Below are 27,424 nucleotides of genomic sequence, written 5' to 3' on the forward strand. Positions count from 1 at the left end.
AATCAAGGACTCTCTGTAACCTAATTCTCTTTCTTCAACCTCTCATTCCACCAGGTTTGGGAGGAAGGAAGGAAGGAAGGAAGGAAGGAGGAAGGAAGGAAGGAAGGAAGGAAGGAAGGAGGAAGAAAGAGGGAAGAAGGGAGGGAGAGTGGAAGGAAGTGAGAGAGAAAGAAATAAAAAGAAGAAAGAAAGAAAGAAAGAAAGAAAGAAAGAAAGAAAGAAAGAAAGAAAGAAAGAAAGAGAAAGAAAGTGGGAGGGAGGGAGGGAGGAAGAAAGTGGGAGGAAGGGAGGGAGGGTGGAAGGAAGGGAGAGAGAAAGAGAAAGAAAGAAAGAGAGAGAGAGAGAGAGAGAGAGAGAGAAGAGAGAGGGAGGAAGGAAGGAAGGAAGGAAAAGAAAGAAAGAAAGAGAAAGAAGGAGAGAGGGAGACAGAGGGAGAAAGGAAGGAAGGAAGGAAAGAGGGTGGGAGGGAGGAAGGAAGGGAGAGATGAAAGAAGAAAGAAAGAAAGAGAAAGAAAGAAAGAAAGAAAGAAAGAAAGAAAGAAAGAAAGAAAGAAGAAAGAAAGAAAGAAAGAAAGAAAAGAAAGAAAGAAAGAAAGAAAGAAAAGAAGAGGTAGGTAGGAAGGAAGGAAGGAAGGAAGGAAGGGAGGGAGGGAGGGAGGGTGGAGGGAAGGAGGGAGGGAAGGAAGGAAGGAAGGAAGGAAGGAAGGAGGGAGGGAGGGAGGGAGGGAGGGAGGGAAAAGGTCCAGATCAGAAGCCGACGCTGCCCCGAGCGAGGCAATATCCCAGTTTATTTTGGTTTCCGAAAAAGGCCATCATCCCAATGTAGGTCTGAATGCAGATGGGCTCGCTCATCAGAGCTACTCGAGGACTCCGGCCTGGCGCAGGCTCCATCCTTTGGGCATTCTGCACGGCTTGAATCAGCTGAGCCTTGAAGGTGGAAACCTGAAGATAAGCAAGGGAAGCCATCATTTTCCCCCTTCCTTGCAATATTTCCCAGACAGGATTAATTGTCCAATTTTTAATTGTGGTTTTTATTTATTTTATTAAAAATGCAATGTAAAAAGCAATGCCAACTGAAAACATGTATCAAAAAGAAACAATGCAGAGAGGGGGGAAAAGGGGAAGAGGGAAAACATAAAGGAAATAAGCAGTGTTTTTTTTAGAGAATTGGATAAGATTAATAATTGCTAACACTCTAAGGGCAGAAAGTGAAGAGGAACTGAAGAGCCTCTTGTTTCGGGTGAAGAAGGAGAGTGCAAAAGTTGGGTTGAAACTCAACATCAAGGAAACCAAGATCATGGCATCCGGCCCTCTCAATTCCTGGCAAATAGATGGGGAAGAAATGGAGGTAGTGACAGATTTTATTTTCCTGGGCTCCAAGATCACTGCAGATGGGGACTGCAGCCAAGAAATTAAAAGACGCTTGCTCCTGGGGAGGAAAGCCATGGCAAATCTAGACAGCAGACTAAAAAGCAGAGACATCACCCTGTCAACAAATGTGCATATAGTCAAGGCTATGGTCTTCCCAGTTGCAATGTATGGCAGTGAAAGGTGGACCATAAGAAAGGCTGAGCGCCAAAGAATTGAGGCCTTTGAACTAGGGTGCTGGAGAAGACTCCTGTGAGTCCCTTGGACTGCAAGGCGATCAAACCGGTCAGTCCTAGAGGAGATCCACCCTGACTGCTCTTTAGAAGGCCAGATCCTGAAGCTCAAACTCAAATCCTTTGGCCACCTAATGAGAAGGAAGGACTCCCTGGAGAAGAGCCTAACGCTGGGAAAGGTGGAGGGCAAGAGAAGAAGGGGACGACGGAGAAGGAGGTGGCTGGATGGAGTCACTGAAGCAGGAGCTTAAATGGACTCCAGAAGATGGTGGAGGACAGGAAGGCCTGGAGCAGGGGTAGGCAACCGCGGCTCTTTTATGACTCATGGACTTCAACTCCCAGAATTCCTGAGTCAGCTATGCTGACTCAGGAATTCTGGGAGTTGAAGTCCATGAGTCATAAAAGAGCCGCGGTTGCCTACCCCTGGCCTGGAGGAACGTGGTCCACGGGGTCTAACAACAACAACAAGAACAACAGCAATTGCTTTTTTTAAAAAAAATAGTTTTTACTGGAGTTTAAAAATGGAAAGATGAAAGAACTAGTACAAACTAAAAAAAACACCAAGAGAAAAAAGAGAATATAAACCACGAAGGTAATTATCATTTTATCATTTAGATAATTAAATAAGAGGATTATTTGTAATCATGATTTGTACTGGCGTTTAAAAATGCAAAAAAAAAACCCAACAACAACAACCCACAATAAAAACTCTGAAAGATGTATAAAAAAAAAAAGAAGAAAAGAGGAGAAGAGATAAAATATAAAAGAAAGGTAATTATTATTTTGGATAATGAGAAAAGATAGATGGTCACTGTTTTGTTTTTTTAAATCATTGTTACTGAAGTTTAAAACTGCAAAAGTAAAAATAAAGCGAGCTAAAAAAATATTAAAAAGACAACATACGGAACGGGGAAATAAAAAGGACAAAGGAACAAAATATAAAAAAAGAGTGATTATCATTTTAGATAATTAAGTAAGACTTTTTTTTCAGAGTCTTATTGAAGTACAGGTAGTCCTCAAGTTACGACGATTCCTTTAGTGACCATTGAAACTTACAAAGGGCCTGAAAACAGGGATTTATGAGCTTTTTTTTCACACTTGCGACTCTTACAGCATCCCCAGGTGTTCACAATGATCACAATTCAACCACTCGGCAACTGACTCGTGTTTCTGACGGTCGCAGTGTCCCGAGGTCACATGATCCCCTTTTTGCAACCTTCCGGCAAGCAAAGTCACTGAGGAAGCCAGATGGATTCAGAGTTCAGGAGTGGTAAACCGGGAACTGGATGACCTTCCATCACGGACGATTTAGTGACATTCCTGCCTGGAGCAGGGGTTGAACTAGATGACCTCTGAAGGTCCCTTCCAACTCTGTTATTCTGTTATTCTGTTCTCCCTCCTTCCTTCCTTCCTCCCTCCCTCCTTTCTTTCTTTCCTTCCTTCCTTCCTTCCTTCCTTCCTTCCTTTCTTTTTCTCTTTCCATCCTTCCTTCCTTCCTTCAATCCTCCCTCCCTCCCTGTTCTCTCTTTATCCTCCCTCCCTCCCTCCCTCTCTGTCCTTCTTTCCTTCCTTCCTTCCTTCCTTCCTTCCTTCCTTCCTTCCTTCCTTCCTTTTTCTCTTTCCATCCTTCCTTCCTTCCTTCAATCCTCCCTCCCTCCCTCTTCTCTCTTTATCCTCCCTCCCTCCCTTTCTGTCCTTCTTTCTTTCTTTCCTTCCTTCCTTCCTTCCTTCCTTCCTTTCTTTTACTCTTTCCATCCTTCCTTCCTTCCTTCAATCCTCCCTCCCTCCCTCTTCTCTCTTTTCCTCCCTCCCTCTCTCCCTCTCTGTCCTTCCTTCCTTCCTTCCTTCCTTCCTTCCTTCCTTCCTTCCTTCCTTCCTTCCTTCCTTCCTTCCTTCCTTTCTTTTACTCTTTCCATCCTTCCTTCCTTCCTTCAATCCTCCCTCCCTCCCTCTTCTCTCTTTTCCTCCCTCCCTCTCTCCCTCTCTGTCCTTCTTTCCTTCCTTCCTTCCTTCCTTCCTTCCTTCCTTCCTTCCTTCCTTCTCTTTCCATCCTTCCTTCCTTCCTTCAATCCTCCCTCCCTCCCTCTTCTCTCTTTTCCTCCCTCCCTCCCTTTCTGTCCTTCTTTCCTTCCTTCCTTCCTTCCTTCCTTCCTTCCTTCCTTTCTTTTACTCTTTCCATCCTTCCTTCCTTCCTTCAATCCTCCCTCCCTCTTCTCTCTTTATCCTCCCTCCCTCCCTCTCTGTCCTTCCTTCCTTCCTTCCTTCCTTCCTTCCTTCCTTCCTTCCTTCCTTCCTTCCTTCCTTCCTTCCTTCCTTCCTTCCTTCCAAAAAGGCATTTAAGAAGAATCAGCCACTTGTCTGAAGTGGTCTAGGGTCTCCTGCTTGAGCTGGGGGTTGGACTAGATGACCTCCAAGGTCCCTTCCAACTCTGCTATTCTGTTATTAGTTGCTAAGCATCTGAATTTTGACCGCACGACCCCGGGGATGCTGCCCTGGCCGCAAGTGTGAGAAAACGGACCTAAGTGCCTTTTTTTTTAAAGTGCTGTTGCAAACTTGGAACGGTCGCTAAACGAACAGTCGTAACTTGAGGACTTCTTCTGTAGGTGGAGGAACGGAGCAGGAGATCTTGCTTCCAAGAACGTCTCCGTCAAATAAGCCCGGGAACCGGATCCCTCCATACGAGCGGGTCCCGAGGGATCTAGCGGTGTCCTTCAGCCACCTCTCCATTGCAACACAGCTGGGACCCTCCCTGAATTGGGGGTGGGTTGGTGGGGGGGCAAGAGCAAGAGGGTGTTGATGCCAAACACTTGCGAACACGTCTCTCGCATGCAAAGGATATTTTTCATGCTCGGCATTCAAAGCAGCTTGGGGTAGATCGGATGCACTAAAACATCCTCCCCACGCTAGGAACACAAAGGGGTTGTGTTACACCACAACGACACGGCCATGGAAATCTGGAAAGCAGCCCAGATCTTGAGGACAGAGAGAGAGGGAGGGGAGGGCGCAGATGGGGAGGGGAGGAAGGAAGGGGCTGGGGTCTCTCTGGATGGAAATGGAGCGAAACACTTGGCAGCTGAGCCACGGTGACCCCCTTCCAGCTTGCACTCTCCTGTGCGCACGGGCGCAAGGATGCCACTGTTTTAATTGGAACAGTTCATCGGTGGAACTCATGGCCTCCAGAAGCGGTGAATGCTCCAACAATGGAGGTTTTTAAGAAGAGACTGGACAGCCATATGTCTGAAATGGTATGGGGGTTTCCTGCCTGAGAAGGGGGTTGGACTAGATGACCTCCAGTGTCCCTTCCAGCTCTGTTCTATTCTATTCTATTCTATTCTATTCTATTCTATTCTATTCTATTCTATTCTATTCTATTCTATTCTATTCTATTCCTATTCCTTATTCTGTTCTGTTCTGTTCTATTCTATTCTATTCTAATTCTAATTCTAATTCTAATTCTATTCTGATCTATTCTATTCTATTCTATTCTATTCTATTCTATTCTATTCTATTCTATTCTATTCTATAATTTCTATTCTATTCTGTTCTGTTCTTCAGTTCTAATTCTATTTTAATTTCTGTTCTATTCTAATTTCTATTCTATTCTATTTTTAATTCTATTCTATTCTATTCTATTCTATTCTGTTCTTTATTCTATTCTATTCTATTCATTTTCTCTATTCTATTCATTTTCTCTATTCTATTCATTTTCCCTATCCTATCCTATCCTATCCTATCCTATCCTATCCTATCCTATCCTATTCTATTCTATTCTATTCTATTCTATTTTTATTCTTTCCTATTCTATTCTATTCTGTTCTGTTCTGTTCTGTTCTGTCCTGTCCTGTCCTGTCCTATCCTATCCTATCCTATCCTATCCTATCCTATCCTATCCTATCCTATCCTATCCTATCCTATCCTAGTCTAGTCTAGTCTAGTCTAGTCTATTTATTAATTTTAACTGAGTTTTAAATTTAAGGCCTCTGTCCTAATGTTTTGCATGGCATGTTTACGGAATATTGTAACCAGGTGGCAGGTAAGTTCAAGAAGCAAACACACCCACATGCTTGGTCCGCGTAGGGACAAAGGATCTAGCAGCAGCCATTCACAGAACACGCTAAGCTTACTTAGCATGACAGGCAGTTCTCGACTTACGATGGTTTGTAACCGCCTTGTAAAAAGTGACTTATGACCCAGCGTTCACATTTAACGACCGTTGCAGCATCCCCGTGGTCACGTGATCAACATTCGGCTCTTTGGCAACTGACTTGTATTTATGACGGTCGCACAGTGTCTCCCGGGGGGGGGTGTCACGTGATCCCCTTTTGCGACCTTCCGACAAGCAAAGTCAGTTGAGGGGAAGCCGGATTCGCTTAATGACCAAGTTACTCCCTTAACAACTGCACTGATTCACTTAGCAACCGTGTCAAGAAAGGTCGTTATTAAGGGGCAAAACTAGGCTAAACCACCGTTTTGCTTAGCAACGGAACTTATGGGCTGAGTTGGGGACGTAAGTCAAGGACTTACAGCTTTTGGTTACTTTCTCTGCTTTTTCCTCTGTTTTTTGGCAGATTGTCCCCAGCTCCTTTCTTCCTCGGCTCAGCTCAGCTTTCTCTGTTATTTATTTATTCGTTTATTTATTTATTGGGCTTCTAACCCGTCAGGATCCGGTGATTCTCAGCGGTTTCCAAAATAAAGCATCCACAACACAACACTGGAGCTCAGATGGCAAAACCATTAAAAACAAAAAAACGGGACCATTAAGTGAAAATTAAAACGGTCGGACCATAATAATCAGAGGCGGATTTTCTTTTTGTTCAGCAAAGTTTTTTTTTCTTCTCTGGGCAGCGTTGCGTTGGAAAAACAAACGGGTAAAGTGGCTGCTTTTTCAAAGGCCTTTGGGCTACAGAGAACCTAGAGTCCTGGGTCTGGAAGGGATCTTGGAGGTCCTCTAGTCCAGCCCCCTGCTCGACCGCTCCAGGCAAAATGGCTGCCCAGCCTCTTCTTAAAGCGGAAGATGGAAGAATCCCACCCAATGTTTATTTTTTAAAAAGTTCTGCCCAGGGTTAGTGCAGATTCCGAGCTGAACACCCATCGGTGGTGTTCCTGCGAAATATTTGCTTCCCTTCTCACAACTCTCTGAACTAGGTCAGGGAAAGGCATTCGTACGTCTTGCTAAATTAGGCTACTATTACCTAATCTAGATTAGTTTCTACTTGATGGGTTAGCTTGCGGTGGAGTGACGGGGTGAATTCAGGACACACAGGTCTCCAGAAGGTGTGAATGCTCCAACACTGGAAGTTGTTAAGAAGAGACCGGAAAGTCATTTGTCTGAAATGGGTATAGGGTTTCATGCCTGAGCAGGGGGAGGGGGGGTTGGACTAGATGACCTCCCGGGTCCCTCCCAACTCCATCATTCTGCCTTTACGGATACTAGATTGAGCAGGATGCACGAACGCATCCATGCTAGCTAACCGTGCTTGTCTACTTTTTAGGGTTAAGTGGTCCCACATCAGCCTTAACCAGGTCAAGGAGAGACCCAGCAGATGTATCCTTGCAATAGACCATGGTTGGTGTGTGGGAAAACCGGCTTTGTGAGAGATTATAAATAGATGCTTTTCCAAATTGTGGATGTGGCTTTTTCTCCCGGGCGAGTTAAGTCCGCCAGCTTTTGCAAAAGCTTTCTCCAAATAAAACTCTGTTCCTGGAATCCCAAGTGGGCTGGTTTGTTTGTCTTGGGAAATCTGAGCCACGTTCCAAACAGCATCCATTAACCGTGGTTGGCTTTTTCCTGGCTTATTGGGGCATGCAAGGCCCCAATAAGAACTTCCCATCTATTTTGCAAACAAAGGGAAATGGGTTCATCCGTGACCACTTCCAGTATCTTGTGTGAATGCAGCCACTCCGGGAGAATTCAGCCTCTCAAACTCACCCGCCTCCTCGCAACCTCGTCCCCACCACTCCCGTTTTGAGGGGTGGTCTTTCGTTGACCCACCTGACAGATGGGGCTAAGCCTCGGGCAGCCATTTTTGACCGGGTGCTCCGTGAAGGTGGTGTACGGCATGTTGGTGGACCATGGGTTCCAGCGGGCGAGGAAGTTTGGCTCTTGCTGAGTGTCCCAGAAGATCCTCAGGCCTTCCCCGTTCCTCCTAGAAAGCAAAACATTTGGGTTCAATGTTCCTCAACTTTGGCAACTTGAAGATGCGAGGATTTCAACTCTCAGAGTTCCTCAGCCACCACCTGTGGACTTCAACTCCCAGAATTCCTCAGCGAGCATGTGTGGACTTCAACTCCCAGAGTTCCTTGGCCACCATCCATCTATGGAGTCCAACTCCCAGAATTCCCCAATCAACGCATGGACGTCATCTCCCAGAATTCCCCAATCAACGCATGGGCTTCATCTCCCAGAATTCCCCAATCAACGTGTGAACTTCATCTCCCAGAATTCCCCAGTCAATGTGTGGACTTCAACTCCCAGAATTCCCCAATCAACGTATGGACTTCAACTCCCAGAATTCTTCAGTCAACATGTGTAGGCTTCAATTTTCAGAGTTCCTTAGCCACCATCTGTGGACTTCATCTCCCAGAGTTCTCAGCCAGCATGGGAGGACTTCATCTCCTAGAATTCCTCAGCCAGCATGGATGGACTTCAGAGTTCCTAGGCCACCATGCTACCCGGAGGTATTCTGGGAATTGAAGTCCACCCATCTTCAAGTTTATTTTTTATTTTATTTTAATCCCATTTATATCCCGCCCTTCTCCGAAGACTCAGGGCGGCTTTACAAACTTAGCAGTAGCCTTCATTCTATGTATATGCCTGCTTATTAGGGCTTTCACACACACCCCAAGCGGCATTATTACAAAGTCAGCTTAATTGCCCCCAACAATCTGGGTCCTCATTTTACCTACCTCGGAAGGATGGAAGGCTGAGTCAACCTTGAGCCTGGTGGGACTCGAACCTGCACTAATTGCAGGCAGCTGGTGTTACTTAAGGAGGCATCAGCCCACTGCTCCACCAAGGCTTGAGGAACACTGTTATGGGTGAAGGGGTGTTTCTAGCCTGTCCCAAAGGAGAGGCTCCTTTAGATGGGACAAGCATCCAGATTCTCCAGAAGAACCAAGAGCCCGGATATACAGAATAGAGAATAACAGAGTTGGGAGGGACCTGGGAGGTCTTCCAGTCCAACCCCTTGCTCAACCAGCAGGCCCGACAGCATTCTGGAAGAATGGCTGTGCAATGCCTTCTTAAAAGCCTCCAGTGATGGAGCGCATGGCGATCCAGGTAGGGAAGGAATTCCTAAATGGGGGAAGGTTTTGAAGGTCACGGTACCTAGGCATGGAGGGAAGGTATTGTGGGCCTCGAAAATGGTTGGAGAACACGAGAAGGTTGAACACTTCCCAAGGGTGAGGCCTGAGCTCCTGGAAGAACGATCCCATGGATGAGTCAAGATGAGAAGCACCACAAACCTCTTGTCTGGACGTTCTCCAGGAAATAACCCCCAGGGCAGGGAGAAGACAATTCCATTGCACAAGGGAAGGTGAAGAACGCCAAGGTCCTCCCATCCTACACAATGCAGGGAGGTGCAAAGACGTCCCCCGTCCTCGGCCCCAAGGCCTTGCAAGCTGGTTGCACCACCAACAGCCTTGGGCATCCTTCTGGCTCTCCACCTCTCCCACCTCTTCCTTGAAGATGGGACCTCTCTCCTTCCTTCAGGAACCCCGACTCCATGACGGTGCTGGCCTCCAGACGTTGTGGGTGTTCAGGGACAGTGAGAAGAATGGACCGGTGGAACGACTTCCCTCAAGACGTTGTGGCTGCTCCATCGCTGGAGGCTTTTAACAAGAGATTGGACAAGCCTTTGTCTGAAATGGCATAGGCTCTCCTATGTGTGCAGGGGGTTGGACTAGAAGACCTCCAAGGTGCCTTCCAGACCTAGGATTCTATAATTCTTAAAGGGGGGGAAGGAAGGAAGGAAGGAAGGAAGGAAGGAAGGAAGGAAGGAGATAAGAAATTGATGAGGGAGGGAGGGAGGGAGGGAGGGAAGGAAGGAAGGAAGGAAGGAAGGAAGGAAGGAAGGAAGGAAGGAAGGAAGGAAGGAAGGAAGGAAGGAAGGAATTGGTGAGGGAGGGAGGGAGAGAGGAAGTAGGAAGGAAGGGGAAGCAGAAGGAAAGGATGGATGGCAACATGAAAGGAGGGAGGAAGGAGGGAGGAAGCACAGAAGAAAAGGCGATAGAGGGAGGAAAGATGGGAGGGGAGGGAGGGGTAGAGAGAGGAAAAGAAGGGAGAGAGAAAAGGAGGGAGGGAGGAAGCACAGAAGAAAGGGAGAGATAGAGGGAGGAGTAGGGAGGAAGAGGGAGGGAGGAAGGAAGAAGGGAAAAGAACAAAGGACGGAAAAAGGGAGGGAGGGAGGGAGGGAGGGAGGGAAGAAGCAAGGAAGGGAGGAGAGGAGAGGCAATGGGTGGAAGCTCCTCAGAGGGAGAGCGAACCAAGAAATAAGGAGAAATCTCCTGACAGTGAGGACAATTAACCAGTGGAACTCCTTGCCACCAGAAGTGGTGAATGCTCCAACACTGAAGGTTTTTAAGAAGAGACTGGACAGCCACCTGTCTGGAATGGAATAGAGTCTTCTGCTTAAGCAAGGGGTTGGTCTAGAAGACCTCCGAGGTCCCTTCCAACTCCGTTATTCTCTTAGTCTCCTCCTCGGAGGCTTCGCAGATGCACTGAGCAAGGCCAAACGCCCATCCCGGCTTCTCTCCTTCTCTAAGCCACCTCAGAAGACCCGATTGGAGGCCTGCAGAGCCCATTGGGTGGCGCCACCCAGGGATGGCTCCAAAACAGGCCGCAGCCAATGCACGCTGGATCTTCTGAAGGACCTGAAGACCGAAATGATTCAGGGGACGGACTGGGAGACCTCCAGTGATCGGCAGAGCCCAGGTGGGTCTGTGGCAGGAACCCACAGCGCACCAGGGGACGCCGCCTTGAGGGCAGCCGGTCCTTGACTTACAACCACTCCCTTAGCGACCTTCAGCAACAGATGGAAACTGATCAAGGAGAGATTCAACCTAGAAATAAGGAGACATTTTCTGACAGTGAGGACGACCAACCAGCGGGAAAGTTTGCCTTCAGATGTTGCGGGAGCTTCGTCGCTGGAAGCTTTCAAGAAGAGACTGGACTGTCAGAAACGGTGGAGGGTCTCCTGCTTGGGCGGGGGGGTTGGACTAGATGACCTACAAGGTCCCTTCCAAGTCTGTTATTCTATTCTGTTCTGTTCTGTTCGAGTTCTCTTCTCTTCTATCCCACATTTTCTCCTCTCCTCTCTTCTCCTCTTCTCTTCTGCATTCTCTTCTATTCATTTTCTATTCTTTCTTCTCTTCCATTCATTTTGCATTCTCTCTTCTCTTCTCTTCTCTTCTCTTCTCTTCTCTTCTCTTCTCTTCTCTTCTCTTCTCTTCTCTTCTATTCATTTTCTATTCTCTCTTCTCTTCTCTTCTCTTCTCTTCTCTTCTCTTCTCTTCTCTTCTCTTCTCTTCTCTTCTCTTCTCTTCTTTTAAAGTTACAACAGCACTTAAAAAATGTGACTCATGGTCAGTTTGCACACTTACGCCTGGAATCACGCGATCACTCTTTGCGACCTTCCTAGCCCAGCTTCCGACCAGCCAAGTCAATGAGGCAAGCCCGCTTCGCTTAACGACCCTGCAATTCGCTTAACAACCATGGCAGACAATGTCGTAAAAACCGGGCCCGATTCCTTTATTAAGAATCGCCTTTGCTTAACCATGGAAATTCCGGTCCCCGATCGCGGTCACCATTCACCACGGAAATTCCCTCCTTAACTGTGGCCGTAAGTCGAGGAATGCACGTTGGACAGATGTTCAAAACAAGGGCTGCTGGGGCTTGGAATTCTTCTTTCCAGACTCTAATCTTCCCGGAGAGACAGATGAGATGAGGTGTCCGTTCCCTGCTCAGGGAAACGATGAGGTTTCCCATTTCAAATGTAATTATTAAAAAGCCACACAAACACCCTTCCAAAGGATGCCAAGATTCAGGCTGGGCCAAACCAACGTATTGCCAATCCAATAAATCCTCCTCTCTCTCTCTCTCTTTTTTTAAAAAAAGAAAATCTTTCTGTTCTTTCCTAAAGACATAATAATAAACACAGTTCCAAACTCGGGGTGGGGGGGGGGCAGAGAAAGCAGAAGAGGAGGAGGAGGAGGAGGAGGAGGAGGAAGAAAGGAAAGAAGAGAAATAATAAACAGATTTAAGTCCTGCATTTTTTTTCCCCTTTCTTTCTTTCTTTCTTTCCCCATTCAAAGCAGCACCTGGCTTTCGAGAGAGGAAAAACAAAACGGGATGCGTGCGTTTTCTCTGCAGAGAGAGAAAGATCTCAACCAACTGGGGCCCTCCACTGAAGGTCCATTAAATTGCAGATAGCAGAAGAGGGGGAAATTGTAGCCCCCACCTTCCTGGGTGGGATTAGAATTGGGGGGGGTCTGTGTCTCCGTGTCCCACTTGGAAACATTTCTTGGATGTGCGCTCTTCCTCGGAGAGATGAAACGTTCTGCAGATTACATCTACAAAACCATTTGTTTAAGGACTGTTCGAAGTGACAACGGCGCTGAAAAAGGCAGCTTATGACGAGTCCTCGCGCTTGTGACCGTCGCAGCGTCCCCGCGGTCAAAACCGGGGCGCTTGCAAAGCAGCGTGTATTTCTCACGGTGGCAGCATCCCGGGGAGGGGGGTGTCTCGTGATCCCCTTTTGCGACCTTGTTAGGAAGCTTCCAGCAAGCAAAGTCATTGGGGGGAAGGGAGGGGAAATGGATCCACTTAGTGACTATGTGGTTTGCTTAGTGGCCGTGGCAAAAAGGTCACAAAACGAGTGCAACTCGTATATCCCCCCTTGTGGCCTGCTGATTCTCTTGCAATCCCTTTCTCTGCACTCTCTCCACTCCCGAGGATGGAATAAAAAAAAAGAAAAAGTTCCTTCTCTTCTCGGTCATTGCCAGCCTCAACCTCCTTTCGCAGTGAACGGCAAAGCGTAGCCTATTTGACCCGCCTTGGGTAGCGTCTCCCACGTTCTCCAGATGTTTTATTTTATTTTATTTTATTTTATTTTATTTTAATCCCATTTATATCCCGCCCTTCTCCGAAGACTCAGGGCGGCTTACAAGCTTAGCAGTAGCCTTCATTCTATGTATATGCCTGCTTATTAGGGCTTTCACACACACCCCAAGGGGCCTTATTACAAAGTCAGCTTAATTGCCCCCAACAATCTGGGTCCTCATTTTGCCTACCTCGGAAGGATGGGAGGCTGAGTCAACCTTGAGCCTGATGGGACTCGAACCTGCACTCATTGCAGGCAGCTGGTGTTACTTAAGGAGGCATTAGCCCACTGCTCCACCAAGGGATCCCACTTTCCATGGAGTACAGGGTAGTCCTTGACTTATAAGAGCATTTTATTTTATTTTATTTTATTTTATTTTATTTTATTTTATTTTATTTTATTTTATTTTATTATTTTATTTTATTTTATTTTATTTTATTTTATTTTATTTTATTTTATTTTATTTTATTTTATTTTATTTTATTTTATTTTAATTCCATTTATATCCCGCCCTTCTCCGAAGACTCAGGGCGGCTTACAAGCTTAGCAGTAGCCTTCATTCTATGTATATGCCTGCTTATTAGGGCTTTCACACACACACACCCAAGCGGCATTATTACAAAGTCAGCTTAATTGCCCCCAACAATCTGGGTCCTCATTTTACCTACCTGGGAAGGATGGAAGGCTGAGTCAACCTTGAGCCTGGTGGGATGCGAACCTGCACTAATTGCAGGCAGCTGGTGTTAATTAAGGAGGCATTAGCCCACTGCTCCACCAAGGCCCACTGCAAGATGTTCCTTCATCTCTCCATCAAACTGGAGCAAATCCTCCTCGCTGATCCTCTCTCTCTCCTTCTCTTTGTTTGAAGAGAAGGAGAGAGAGGAAGACGGAGAGAACAAAAGACGACTGGCTCCAGTTTGACCCGTGGATGAGGATGAGATTGAAGGAACATCTGGAGAACATGTCAGAAGTTGCGAGAGCCAGCTTGGCTGCAGTTCAGCACAACTGGGATGAAGGCCTCCAAGGATATGGAGAAGGGCGAGTGGACCAGCCTGTTGCTTCGCTCTTTGAAAAAGCACCGACCATTTGTTGTGGGCAACTTCAGGCTTCTGAATGCGGTCAACCCAAGAACAAGGCTGAGCCAAAGAATGCTTGACTGTTAAGCCCCAAGGATCCTCCTGGCTGGAAAATGTCTCCTGTCTTTTCTCTAGCAATTATCCTCTTTTCGGAGAACAATCAATGTGGTTTAGAAAGGAGAAAGAAGGAAGGAGAAAAAAAAACTCAGAAGAATTATTCTGGATGGAGTTGGGTGGTCCTGCACCCGGTTTTGGTGACTAGCTGGGTCAAAGCTTCAGAGGAATGAACAGACCCACATCACTGTGGGGCTAAGGAACTTTAAAGGTAAAGGTAAAGGTTCCCCGCACTTGTGTGCTAGTCGTTTCCGACTCTAGGGGCCGGTGCTCATCTCCGTTTCAAAGCCGAAGAGCCAGCGCTTGTCCGAGGACGTCTCCGCGGTCATGTGGCCGGCATGACTAGACGCCAAAGGCGCACGGAACGCTGTTACCTTCCCACCGTAGCAGTCCCTGTTTTTCTACTTGCATTTTTTACGTGCTTTCGAACTGCTAGGTTGGCAGAAGCTGGGACGAGTAACAGGTGCTCACTCTGCTACGCGGCACTCGGGATTCGACCCTCCAAACTGCCGACCTTCTGATCGACAAGCTCAGCGTCCTAACCCACTGAGCCACCACGTCCCATAACTTTAAGAGGCCAATTAAACAGGAGGCCGGGTAGTCAGTTGGAGCTGAGAATGAATCAAGATTTGGATTAAAGGTGCCGAGAACAGATGACTTCCATTGCCGTGTTCTTCTCCAGGTGTTCCTCAACCTTGGCAACTTTTAAGATGTGCGGACTTCAGCTCCCAGAATTCCCCACCCGGACCTGCTGTGTAGGACATCCTCTGCACAAACAGACTTGCTGCATCAAAAGGCACCGAGTGGCCTCCTTTCCACTTCATCCTTTTCTTTTTTTCTCTCCCTCCTCCTGTGCCTCCTCATCGTTCTTTTCCTGCTCCTCCTCTTCCTCCTCCTGCACCCTCACAATTCCTTCTCCTCCTTCTCCTTTCCCACCATTGTTGCCTCCATCCCTCCTTCTCCTTCTTCACCACCGGCCCCACCGTTTCTCCCTCTCCTCCATCATCACCCCTTTCCATTCTCCTCCTCCTTCTTCTCCACCATCATCCTTCTCTTTCTTCTCCTTCTTCTCAACCTTCGCCACCATCCCTCCTCCTCTTCCTCTTCTTCTCTTCCTCTTCCTCCTTCTCCTCTTCTCCTCCTCCTCCTCCTCCTCCTTCTCTTTCTCCTATTCTCCTTCTCCTATTCTTCTTCTCTTTCTCCTTCTCTTTCTCCTATTCTCCTCCTTCTCTTTCTCCTCCTCCTATTCTTCTTCCCCTTCCCCTTCTCTTTCTCCTATTCTCCTTCTCGTTCTCCTCACCAGAAGCAATCTGGGGAGGTTTATGAAAAATGACAGACACGTGTCCTATTTTGACACAAGGTGTTCAGATCCAAAAAGGACCTCAGGAGAGCCAACTCTCTCTCTTTCACCCTCCCTCCCTCCCTCCCTCCTCCCCTCTCTCTCCCCCTCGCTCCCTCTTTCCCTTCCTTCCTTCCTCCCTCCCTCCCTCCCTTTCTCTCCATCCATCCATCCATCCATCCATCCATCCATCCATCCATCCATCCCTCTGTCCCTCCCTCCCTCTCCCTCTCTCTCTCTCTCCCTCCCTCCCTCCTTCTTTCCTTTTGGGTGTTGTTCTGTGTCCTGGAGAGAAGTTGGCACCGGGAGGGCAAGGATGGTGTCACACAAAAGGTGTCCCCCACCCTCGCCCTGGCAGGCCAGCCGTGGGGAGGAGAGGTTGGGTCGGAAGCAGGCACGGATTACAGTTCGAATCATCCCCTCCCTCCGGCTCTTCCACCCCCAGCCCCCCCCCCGCCACCAAGCAGGCGGCATCTTTCTGGGCTCCAGAGTCAGCTGGCTGCCAACCAGAAATATTTGGCCTGTGCCAGATAAACAGCCTGTCCCTTTAACTCTCCCGGAGGCCAGGAAGGAAAGATCCGAGTCCTTTGCCTGCAAAGAACACGACCACGACCACGACCACGGTCTCTCCGGCCTTCTTGTAGGATGCAAAAAATCAATAACCCCACTCTCCCCTTTTTAACTCAAAAATCTGATTTTTTTGCTGGAGGGGGGCATTTCTTACAACTGACAAGGATGGCCTGTCTTAACAGTTGCAGGCAGCAGGCTGAGAGCACAGCGGGAGTTTAAGATAGACTGCACTTGCCCAATGCTTGACTGATGCCACAGCTGCTTAGGAAATCCAAGTTTTGTCTTATTTCATGTTATGTTATGTTATGTTATGTTATGTTATGTTATGTTATGTTATGTTATGTTATGTTATGTTATGTTATGTTATGTTATGTTATGTTATGTTATGTTATGTTATGTTATGTTATGATGGACGGACGGACAGACAGACAGACAGATAGAGGTAGGTAGGTATGTAGATATATAGAGGGAGGGAGGGAGGGAGAGAGAGAGAGAGAGAGAGAGAGAATATATAGGATAGATAGATAGATAGATAGATAGATAGATAGATAGATAGATAGATAGATAGATAGATAGATAGATAGATAGATAGAGGGGCAGATAGATTGAGTGGCCATATAAAGCATATATATGATTTATATAGCCACCCATATGTCTCTGGGTGGCTTGTTGTTGTTAGCTGCGAAGTCGTGTCCGACCCATCATGACCCCATGGACAATGTTCCTCCAGGCCTTCCTGTCCTCCACCATCTTCTGGAGTCCATTTAAGCTCACGCCTCCTGCTTCAGTGACTCCATCCAGCCACCTCCTTCTCTGTCGTCCCCTTCTTCTCTTGCCCTCAACCTTTCCCAGCATGAGGCTCTTCTCCAGTGAGTCAGCTTACAAACCATAATTTTTCCCAATGGGAGCACAGATCTTGATCCAAGGGAAGTTCCAAGGGGATGGTGGACCTCCTCCTGGGATAGTCCTGCTTTAAAGATGGTCTGGAGCAATATACTGTATCTCCACCTTGGCCACTTGAAGATGGGTGGAATTCAGCTGCCAGAATTCCCTTGCACAAATGCATTCCTTTTGATGTGTATCCCAATTGTGGCCTGCTTATTCTCTTGCAATCCCTTCCTCTGCAATCTCTAGGATAATAATAACAATTTTAAAAAAAACAGTCCTGGCTGGCTGGGGTATTCTGGGAGTTGAAGTCCACCCATTTTCAAGTGACCCAGGTTGGGAAACACAGCTCTGGAGCTTACGCCAGCCAAGTGATGCAGCCATAGTTACGAGTGAGAGGCCGCTTCGAAAGGCAGCGTCAGGATTCTTTTATTCATTTCATTTTACGTATCGATTCGTCAAACAAAAAGTGCAAATTCGAAGGAATTAAAATGAAAAACCAAACTAAACCACCCCTCCTTAAAAATGACAGGGATGATAGGTAAGAAACTCCGCACTTGTAACAAGTCTGTGACAAAGATTGAATTTCTTGATAATCAAGTTGGAAGCGTCTTACATTGAGTTTAAAGCAGTTGTTACGTTGGAGATCCCACACGGGTATTGGAAAAACATTTCAGGAGAAGGTCCAGGGAAATTGCTCTCCTTGTTCAGCCCACAAGGGCCCATGGTCTTATCCTCAGAGCGATGAGGCCATCCAGGGGATGGGAGATAACAGAATGACAAGAGTTGGAAGGGACCCTAGAGGTCTTCTAGTCCAGCCCCCTGCTCGGGCAGGAAACCTGTACCATTTCAGACAAGTGGCTGTCCAGTCTCTTCTTGAAAGCCTCCAGAGATGGAGCAGCCGTACCTTCTGGAGGCAAGTCATCCCACTGATTAATTAACAGAATACAGAGCTGGAAGGGACCTCAGAGGTCTTCTAGTCCAACCCCCTGCTCAAGCAAGAATCCTTATACTATTCCAGACAAGCGGTTGTCCAGTCTCTTCTTCAAAGCCTCCAGTGCTGGACCATTCACAACTTCTGGGGGCAGGCCGTTCCACTGGTTAATTGTCCTCCCTTTTAGGAAGCTTCTCCTTAGTTCTAAGTTGCTTCTCTCCTTGATGAGTTTCCATCCGTTGCTTCTTGTCTTGACTTCAGGGGCTTTGGAGAACAGGTGGAGCCCCCTCCTCTTCTGTGTGGCAGCCCCCCAAATATTGGGAGACTGCTGTCATGTCACCCCCTTAAACCAGACATACCCAACTGTCTTTGCTAGGGTGCCTTTCCTGGGCGAGCAGAGGGCGCAGAGGGGGCAAAGCCGGCCTGCAAAAAAGGCGACGGGTTCTTCCAATCTCCTGCTAACTAAGTTTAGGTCAGGCAGACCAGGCACCCAAAAAACGTGTTTATTCTTGACTGAAACGCAAATCGCCCAGCAGCAGCCACTTTAGAGGAAAGCCAGTGTTATTGTGGGGAGGGAGGAGGAAAAACGCAGCTGGGAGCCAAATTTGCGGCCTGGTGCTGGAGGTTTATTCCCCCCCCCTCCTTGCAAATTAAACTGTGGGATGGAGCGGGGTGGGGGCAGAGGAAGGGGTGGGTGAGCCACACCAAGATCTGAAGGTTTGATCTGCTGAAAGCACACACACACACACACACACACACACACACACACCCTCCTCCTCCTCGCCTCCTTGCAGGCGTCTCTTGAGTCATCCAATAATTTGGGCTGTTTTGTGCCCCTCCAGGGGATTGGTGTGTTCCTACCAGCCCGAGCGGAAGAACGGTGCCAAATCAATCTCTCTAGGGTGTGTGTCTGTGTGTCTTTGTGGGTATGCCGGTAATTGCGCTTGCGTACTCCCTGCCCTTTGCAGGGGGCAACGGCTGCAAGCCGGCACAGCTCAGCTCAACTCAAACTTCAGAGCCTCTGGCTGGATCGTTGCCAGTTCAGCTGGGGAGGAGAATTTATTTTATTTAGAATGGGGGGATCTGATCACTCCCTCCTATATCCGGGGTCTCCACATTTGGCAGCTTTTAAGACTCGTTGGACTTCAACTCCCAGAATTCCCCAGACAGCCAGGCCTTTTCGTTTTTTTGTTTTTTTTTTAATTCTATCCTCTGGAGCGGAGAGATCGCAGAGGAAGGGATTGCAAGAGAATAAGCAGGCCAGCGCAGGGATGCACTTCGAAAGGAATGCATTCTGGGAGTTGAAGTCCACAAGTCTTAAAGTTGCCAAGTTTGGAAACCCCCTACCGGATGGGGCAAAAGAACAGAGACCACTTGAACACCTGGACAAGCTGCGCAATACAGGTAGTCATCGACTTATGACAGTCAAAAATTCAGATGCTCCGGGATCAAAAATTCAGATGCTCCACACCCGCTTCACGTTTACGACGGTTCCAGCATCCCTTTTGCAACCTTCGGACCAGCAGAGTCAATGGAGAAGCCAGATTTGCTTAACAGCCCCCTTAGCGATTCACTTAACAACGGTGGCAAGGGCAGTCATCAAATGGGGCAAAAACTCAATGCGCGTCTCACTTAACGACAGAAACGTTGGGCTTAATTGTGGCTGTAAGTCGAGGGCTATCTGCATGGCTACGTGGTGACGGTGCCCCCTTGTTCAGGGTCAGCCCCCAGCCCCTTTCTCTGGTGTTTCCCCCTCCCCAACCCCAGCCCTGCTGACCCTCTCCATTCACCCCCTCGTCCGCTTCCTGGTGCTTCGTTGTAAAACCTTGCAGGTTATTAACTTATTTAGCGTATGTTGAGAAGGTGACAGAAGGGAAGTAAAGTTAGACACACATCGGAGAGTGAAACCGACCAGCTTGCAAAAGAGAAGGGGCTTGTCTGCAAAAAGGACACACACACACACCCTTTAGCAAGAGGGCTGGGTGTGAAGACCACCCCCACCCACCCACCCCCTGGAACCAGCAAAGGAGCCGTGAAGTGGAATTAAGCAACTCAAGGAGGAATTTCCCGATGGCCGAAGGCTTTTATTTGGGTTCCAGACTGGGTCATCCCTGCACCAACGAACCGGAGGAGGGCTCCTCAAAGTCTCCAGGTTTAGGAAGTGGGGTCAGATCAGGTCAAAAGCTGCCCGGCCGGAGAAATCTTGAGCAATGTCAACAGCCGTGAAATAAGTCCTGTCCTGGCTCTCTTGCAAGGTGAGGAAAGAAGAGACCAGGAATGGTGGTTACAGAAGAAGGCATGGGTGGAAGTTTTAGGTGGCCTCGGTCCAAAAATGCCAGGCCCCTCCCAACTCGGAGGAGATCCTCCTCGCCCAGAGATGGCACCCGGGTTTAGAGGCCATGTGCGCTCTCTCTCTCTCTCTCTCTCTCTCTCTCTCTCTTGCTCTCTCTCTCTCTTTTGCTCTTTCTTTCTCTCTCACACACACACTCTCTCTTTTGCTCTTTCTTTCTCTCTCACACACACACTCTCTCTTTTGCTCTGTTTCTCTTTCCCCTTCTCTTTCTCTTTCTTTCTCGCTCTCTCTCTTTCTCTCTCTCTTTTGCTCTTTCGCTCTCTCACACACACTCTCTCTTTTGCTCTGTTTCTCTTTCCCCTTCTCTTTCTCTCTCTCTTTCTCTTTCTCTCTTTCTTTCTTGCTCTCGCTGTTTCTCTCTTTCTCTCTCTCTTTTGCTCTTTCTCTCTCTCATACACACTCTCTCTTTTGCTCTGTTTCTCTTTCCCCTTCTCTTTCTCTCTCTCTCTTTCTCTCTTTCTTTCTCGCTCTCTCTGTTTCTCTCTTTCTCTCTCTCTTTTGCTCTTTCTCTCTCTCATACACACTCTCTCTTTTGCTCTTTTTCTCTCGCTTTCTCTCTCTTTCTCTTTTTCTCGCTCTCTCTTTTGCTCTTTCTTTCTCTCTCTCTCACACACTCTCTCCTTTGCTCTGTTTCTCTTTCCACTTCTCTTTCTCTCTCTCTCTCTTGCTCTGTCTCTTTTGCTCTCTCTCTCTCTCTCTCTCTCTCTCTCTCTCTCTCTCCCTCTCCCTCTCCCTCTCCCTCTCCCTCTCCCTCTCGGTGAACCAGGACAGGCAAAGAAGACGTTGACGGAGGTACCCAGTTCTTGGTCACCCTGTCAGGAGCTCCAGCGGAGAAGGCCAGTCTTGCCATCTCCAGAGAGAAGAGCGCCACCTGCTGGAGCATGGAGAGAAAACTCATCGGGGAAATTCCCTGCCAACCTTCCTGCCTCCAACTCAGAGGAACAGAACAACAGGGATGGAGGTCATCTAGTCCAGCCCCCTGCTCAGGCAGGAAACCCTCTACCATTCCAGACAAATGGCTGTCCGGTCTCTTCTTGAAAGCCTCCAGTGACGGAGCACCCACAACATCTGTGGCAAGCCGTTCCACTGGTTAATTGTCCTCGGCTGTCAGGAAGTTTCTCCTTGGTTCCAGGTTGCTTCTCTCCTTGGTTAGTTTCCACCCGTTGCTTCTTGTCCTGCCTTCGGGGGCTTTGGAGAATAGGGGGACCCTCCCCTTCTTTGTGGGAGCCTCTCAAATATTGGAATAGAACTATATGTCACCCCCAGTCCTTCTTTTCATTAAACTAGACATACGCGATTCCCGCAGCCATTCTTCATACGTTTTAGCTTCCAGTCCCCAAACTATCTTTGCAGATGTTTTGCATCATCGGAGAACAACCTTGGTGACTGAGATACCAGTCAAAGGGTGTGGAGACTCTGCTGGAAGATCCCGAACCACGGTTAGAACATCAGAGATGCCAAGATCTCCTAACCTTGGGGACTTCCGTATCTTCTGAACCCTGGAGGATCCGAGCCTCTCTTCCCTGGGTGTCTACGGAGACCCTCAGTCATCCACGGTCCTGGCTGTCCCAAAGGTGCTTCTTCAGGAGGCAACTGGGCTTCCTACTTTTTCTCTGAGGGCATTTTGCTTCTCCTCCAGGAAGCTTCTTCGGCCCCTCCACCACGCGGAGCTGAAGAGCCGAAGAAGCTTCTTGGATGCCACTCGAAACATCTTCAAAGAAAAAAAACAAAAAACAAAAGAAAAAGTCCAGTTCTCTCTTGAAAAAGCACCTTTAGGGCACCTGAACTTCGTTTTTCCTTGAAGACGCTTCGCTTCTCGTCCAAGAAGCTTCCTCACTTCTCGCCGAGTGGTGGAGGAGGACGGAAGGATTTATATGCCTTGCAGTCATCTGGTCCTTAGTACTCTCTCTGAGAGTCGTGGAGGTCAGCCTGTGTCCTCAGGGTCACCTGAATGGTGCAAATGGGTGTGGAGACCTCTTGGAACTGGCGGAGCCCCCAACCGGGAAGACATCTCAACCGGGGTTGGAGAAAGCAGCCAAGAAACCGCGTGGAGACCTTCCCTAAAGTGTGTGCTTCCTTACTTCCTTCTGTTCTTTCAGAAACAAAGAATAAAATGGGGTCCTCAGCTGGGTCCTCGTTCAATTTACACACCTCCAGGGCAGGACTCTTGAGGTGGCCTCACCTTTGGTGTTCCTCAACTTTAGAAACTTGAGGAAAGGTAGATTTCAGCTCTGTCCTTCTGGTTCCTTTGCGACCTTTGGGTTGTTATTTTTTTTTTTGCAGATACAGGTGAGACCTTCACCTGGTTTCAGCCAGGTGAAAGCTTTCAACCACTTTCTCTAATTGTTACCTCAGGGGTCTTCAAACGTGGCCCCTTCATGGCTGGTGGACTTCAACTCCCAGAATTCCTCAGCCAGCGTGGGGGAACTATGGCCCCTTCATGACTTGCGGACTTCAACTCCCAGAATTCCTCAGCCAGGGTGGGGTAACTGTGGCCCCTTCATGATTTGCGGACTTCAACTCCCAGAATTCCTCAGCCAGGGTGGGGTAACTGTGGCCCCTTCATGATTTGCGGACTTCAACTCCCAGAATTCCTCAGCCAGGGTGGGGGAACTGTGGCCCCTTCATGACTTGCGGACTTCAACTCCCAGAATTCCTCAACCAGTGTGCGTGGCTGAGGAATTCTGGGAGTTAAAGTCCACAAGTCCTAAAAGGGACAAGTTGGAAGACTCCTGTGTTACCTGGTGGAAGTAAGCTTTAATCTTTGAACTCTTCCTAGCTGCTCACTGCTAATTAGCACAATCTCAGTACAGGTTCTCCTTGACATACGACCACAGCGGAGCCCAAAGTTTCTGTTACTAAGTGAGATGGTTGTTAGGTGAGTTTTGCCTCATTTTACGACCTCTCTCGCCCCCATTGCTAAGTGAATCACTGCAGTTTTTAAGTTAACAACACAGTTGTTAAATGAATCCGGCTTCTCCATTGACTTTGTTTATCAGAAGATCGCCAAAGGGGAACACGTGAGACACACACACCCCGGGACACCGCGACTGTCATAAACACGAGTCGGTTGCCAAACTTCTTAATTTTGATCACATGACCAGATATTTGCTGCAATGGTCGTTAAGTGTGAAAAACAGTCCTAAGTCACTTTTCTTTCAGTGCTGTTGCAACTTTGAAAGGTCACTAAGTGAGCCATTGTAAGTCAAGGACTACCTGTGATTTCAAATCCTTTCATTTAGGGACCCCTTCTTGGGTACTTTTGGGAGTCCAGCTTGAACAACGGGCCCTGTCCAGCAAAATGAGTTTCAAGGTGGAGAAAAGCAAAGTCTTACATTTAGGCATGAAAAAAACCAAAGGCGTAAGTACAGACTGGGTGAGACCTGCCTCAAAAACAACGCCTGTGAGATGGACCTCGGAGTCCTCGTGGATGATCACTTGACTGTAAGCCAGCCGTGTGCAGCAGCAGCCAAAAAAGCTAACACAATCCTGGGTTGGGTAAACAGAGGTATAGAATCACAATCACACAAAGTATTAGTACTGCTTTATAAAGTCCTAGTAAGGCCACACCTGGAATACTGCAGCCAGTTTTGGTCACCATATCACAGAAAAGATGTTGAGAGTTTGGAAAAAATTCAGAGAAGAGCAACTAAGAGCATCCAAGGCCTGGAGACTAAAACACATGAAGAACGGCTGCGGGACTTGGGTTGGGCTGGTCTAGAGAAAAGAAGAAATAGGGGAGACACGATAGCAGTTACTCCAGTATTCAAGGGACTGCCACAAGGAAGAGGAGGGGGCCACGTTGTTTACCAGACCACCAGAGGGCAGGATGAGAAACAAAGGTTGGAAGCTGACCTAAGAGAGAAGCAACCTGGATTTAAGGAGAAATTTCCTGACAGTGAGGACAATTAACCAGTGGAACAGCTTGCCACCAGAAGCTGTTGGCAAGAAAACTAGGGATGCCATTGTTTCTAAACCACATCATTTCCACACACGTCTGGAAAGGAGAATAGAATAGAATAGAATAATGAGGAATAGAATAGAATAGAATAGAATAGAATAGAATAGAATAGAATAGAATAGAATAGAATAGAAGCTGGAAGGGACCTTGGAGGTCTTCTAGTCCAGCCCCCTGCTCAAGCAAGAGGACCTAGACTCAGACAAGTGACTATCCAGTCTCTTCCTAAAAATCTCCAGCCCACAATTTCTGGTGGCAAGCTGTTCCACTGCTTAATTGTCCTCACTGTTAGGAAGTTTCTCCTTAATTCCAAGTTGCTTCTCTCCTTGATGAGTTTCCATCCGTTGCTTCTTGTCCTGCCTTCAGGTGCTTTGGAAAATAGCTTGACTCCCTCTTCTTTGGGGCAGCCCCTGAGATACTGGAAGGCTGCTATCCTGTCCCCCCTCGTCCTTCTCTTCGTTAAACTACACATCCCCAATTCCAGCAACCGTTCCTTATATGTTTCAACCTCCAGCCCTTCAATCATCTTTGTTGCTCTTCTCTGCCCTCTTTCTAGAGTCTCGACGTCTTTTTTACATCGTGGTGACCAAAACTGGATGGCGTATTCCAAGTGTGGCCTTACCAAGGCCTTGTAAAGCGGTATTAACACTTCACGTGATCTTGATTCTATCCCTCTGTTAATGCAGCCTAGCACTGGGTTGGCTTTTGTGGCAGCTGCAGCGCACGGCTGGCTCCTATTTAAGGGATCATCCACTAGGACTCCGAGATCCCTCTCACAGTCACTGCTATTGAGCAAGGTACCACCTCTTCTGCACCTGTGCATTTGTTTTGTCTTGCCTAATCAAAAACATCCAGTTACCTATTGGAAAAGCATTTTTGGGATTGCACCTAAACACCCTCTCGACTTTTTTTTCCCCCCAGGAGATCCTACCTAGTTGGCAATCAACGTGGGGTTTCCACAGTGTTCATGTCGGCGGTTGAAATGCGTCCCCTCTTGGAAAGCTACTAGATCCCCTCCCTCCCCATCGCTGAGCCGCGGAGCCTCACCTGTCCAAAGACTTCTCTGGAAAAGCGAAGGGTCCTGTGGAGATCCTCTCAATGTAGCGCAGAGGGATCCTTTGAAGATCCAGGCATTTGAGCATGATGAAGTCATATTTGCACACCAGGAGGGCAGCGTCGGTGAACACCACGATCCGTTCCTTTTCAATGTTCCAGTGATCGATCCTTGGAGGAAGCACACAAAGGACAAATAGCAAGAAGATTCTGGGCAATTTGGATCCCCAATTTCTGCCCAGGAGAAAGCAAGTAAAACCTTTGAAGAACGGTTGCAGGAATTGGGTTTGGCCAGTCTAGAGAAAAGAAGGACAACGGGGGACATGATAGCAGCCTTGCAATATTTGGGGAGCTGCTCCAAAGAAGAGAGGGGTGCACCTATTCTCCAAAGCGCCTGAAGGCAGGACAAGAAGCAACGGATGGAAACTAGTCAAGGAGAGGAGCAACCTGGAACTAAGGAGAAACTTCCTGAAAGTGAGAACAATTAATCAGTGGAACAGCTGGCCACCAGAAATCATGGGCACTCCATCAATGGAAGTTTTTAAGAAGAGACTGGACAGCCATTTGTCTGAAACAATATAGGTTCTCCTGCTTGAGCAGGTGGCTGGACTAGAAGACCTCCGAGGTCCCTCCCAGCTCTATTCTGATTCTGATCAGATTTACAACACAGAACAAAGAATAACAAAGTCGGAAGTTCATTATTTAGGGGATCCATTGATGGAAACAGGATCCAATGCATTTAAAGTCCAATAAGGGATAAACTCGGGCTTCACTGCATTATGGGAATTTAGCCCAGGGACTATTGCAGCCACCCAAGGGTCAAAAAAAGTCAATGAATTGAAGCTTCACCTAATTTTGCATGTATGGATGGCGCATTAAAAAGCAGGTGGAGTTTCAACTGAATGCAGAATAACAGAATAACAGAGTTGGAAGGGGCCTTGGAGGTCATCTAGTCCAGCCCCCCGCTCAGGCAGGAGACCCCCATACCATTTTAGACAAACAGCTGTCCAGTCTCTTCTTAAAACCTGCAATGTTGGAGCACCCACAACTTCTGGAGGCAGGCTGTTCCGCTGGTTAACTGCTCTCACCATTGGGAAATTTCTCCTTAGTCCCCGGTTGATCTCTCCTTGGTTAGTTTCCAACCATTGTAACAATCCTGGTCAAGGGCCAGGAATAACGCAGGATGTGGGAATCCCCATTTTTCATTATAACCAAAGAACAGAGTCGGAAGGGATACCGGGGGTTCTCGAGTTGAAAAATTGTTTTGAATTTATCAGCTGTAGAGCAGGATTTTTCCAAACCGACCTCGGCAGCTTTCAGATGCATGGACTTCAACTCCCAGAATTCCCTAGCCAGCGTGGGAATTCTGGGAGTTGAAGTCCACCCCTCTTAAAGTGGCTGTGAGGGTGGAAAGCCCTAACCCCAAAAAGCAGAATTGGCAAGGAGCTAAGGTGCTGTTCTCTTTGTGTCCTCTGGGTGGCAGTACAGGAAAATAAATCTCTGCTCTTCACTCTGCGAGAAACTTTTATTAAGTAAATTTTCTCCTGTTTTATATATATAGAATAATGTTTGAGCTTGCCGGAGTTGACAATTAAATAATTTCTGCCAAGCAAGCAGAAACAACTATTTTGGGCCCTTCTGAAGCAGCCCCTAGAGAAGGCAAATGTTCAAATTTAATTTGAAATATTTGCTACTGAGCCTAGGGAATTTTTTTAGGGATGATTAGGGTAGAACCCACGGTTCTATTTATCACAACAGCAGACAAACAAATATCCCTAAAGAATGCAGAATTTCATTTCAGAGTAAAGGAGAGAATCGGGAAGAGACCCATTAAAGGGAGAGTGGGAAGAAAGACAATAAAACCTCCGTTAAATGAATCACCCATTCCCTCCAACCCGAGAGATTTACAAGCTGAACAAAGCAGGTTCATGTATCGGTGTGTTTGTGTGTATCACTGCAATCGAGACGGGGTATCTACGGAGACTCTTCGTCCTCCAGGTCATGATTGTCCCAAAAGGTGCTTTTTTTGGAAAAGACAATTGGACTTCCTTGTTTGTTTTCTTTCCTTGAAAACTTTTCACTTCTCATCCCAAAAGCTTCTTCAATTCAGTTCAGGGCTTCTGCAGATCTGAAGAAGCTTCTGGGATGAGAAGCGAAATGTTTTCAAGGGGAAAAAAAACGAAACCCCAAAGTCCAGCAGTCTTTTTGAAAAAGCACCGTTGGGACAATCAAGGCAGGCTTCCATTCCTATTATATTCTTCATCCACTTGCCGCTTAAGGAACGGTTGCTGGAATTGGGTTGGTCTTGTTTAACGAAGAGAAGGATGAAGGGTGACATGATAGCGGTGTTCCAGTATCTCAGGGGCTGCCCCAAAGAAGAGGGAGTCAAGCTATTCTCCAAAGCCCCTGAAGGCAGGACAAGAAGCAACGGATGGAAACTCA

The 27,424-nt window shown here is 47.6% G+C and overlaps 1 protein-coding gene across 1 annotated transcript in view; it reads right to left on the reverse strand.

The window, feature by feature from the left end:
* Positions 1 to 720: 720 nt before the first annotated feature.
* The window catches only part of TPRG1 (tumor protein p63 regulated 1), a 36,074-nt gene continuing 9,370 nt past the window's right edge, over positions 721 to 27,424 (reverse strand). The window contains exons 4-6 of the mRNA XM_083364051.1: positions 24,977 to 25,153; positions 7,594 to 7,747; positions 721 to 942 (exon numbers count right to left, since the gene is read on the reverse strand). Coding sequence (XP_083220177.1) covers positions 748 to 942; positions 7,594 to 7,747; positions 24,977 to 25,153 — 526 coding nt within the window. The 3' untranslated portion in view covers positions 721 to 747. The remainder of the gene's footprint in view (positions 943 to 7,593; positions 7,748 to 24,976; positions 25,154 to 27,424) is intronic.

This window comes from Vipera ursinii, assembly GCF_947247035.1.
Source record: "Vipera ursinii genome assembly, chromosome: 5".
In the NCBI taxonomy this organism is placed as follows: domain Eukaryota; kingdom Metazoa; phylum Chordata; class Lepidosauria; order Squamata; family Viperidae; genus Vipera; species Vipera ursinii.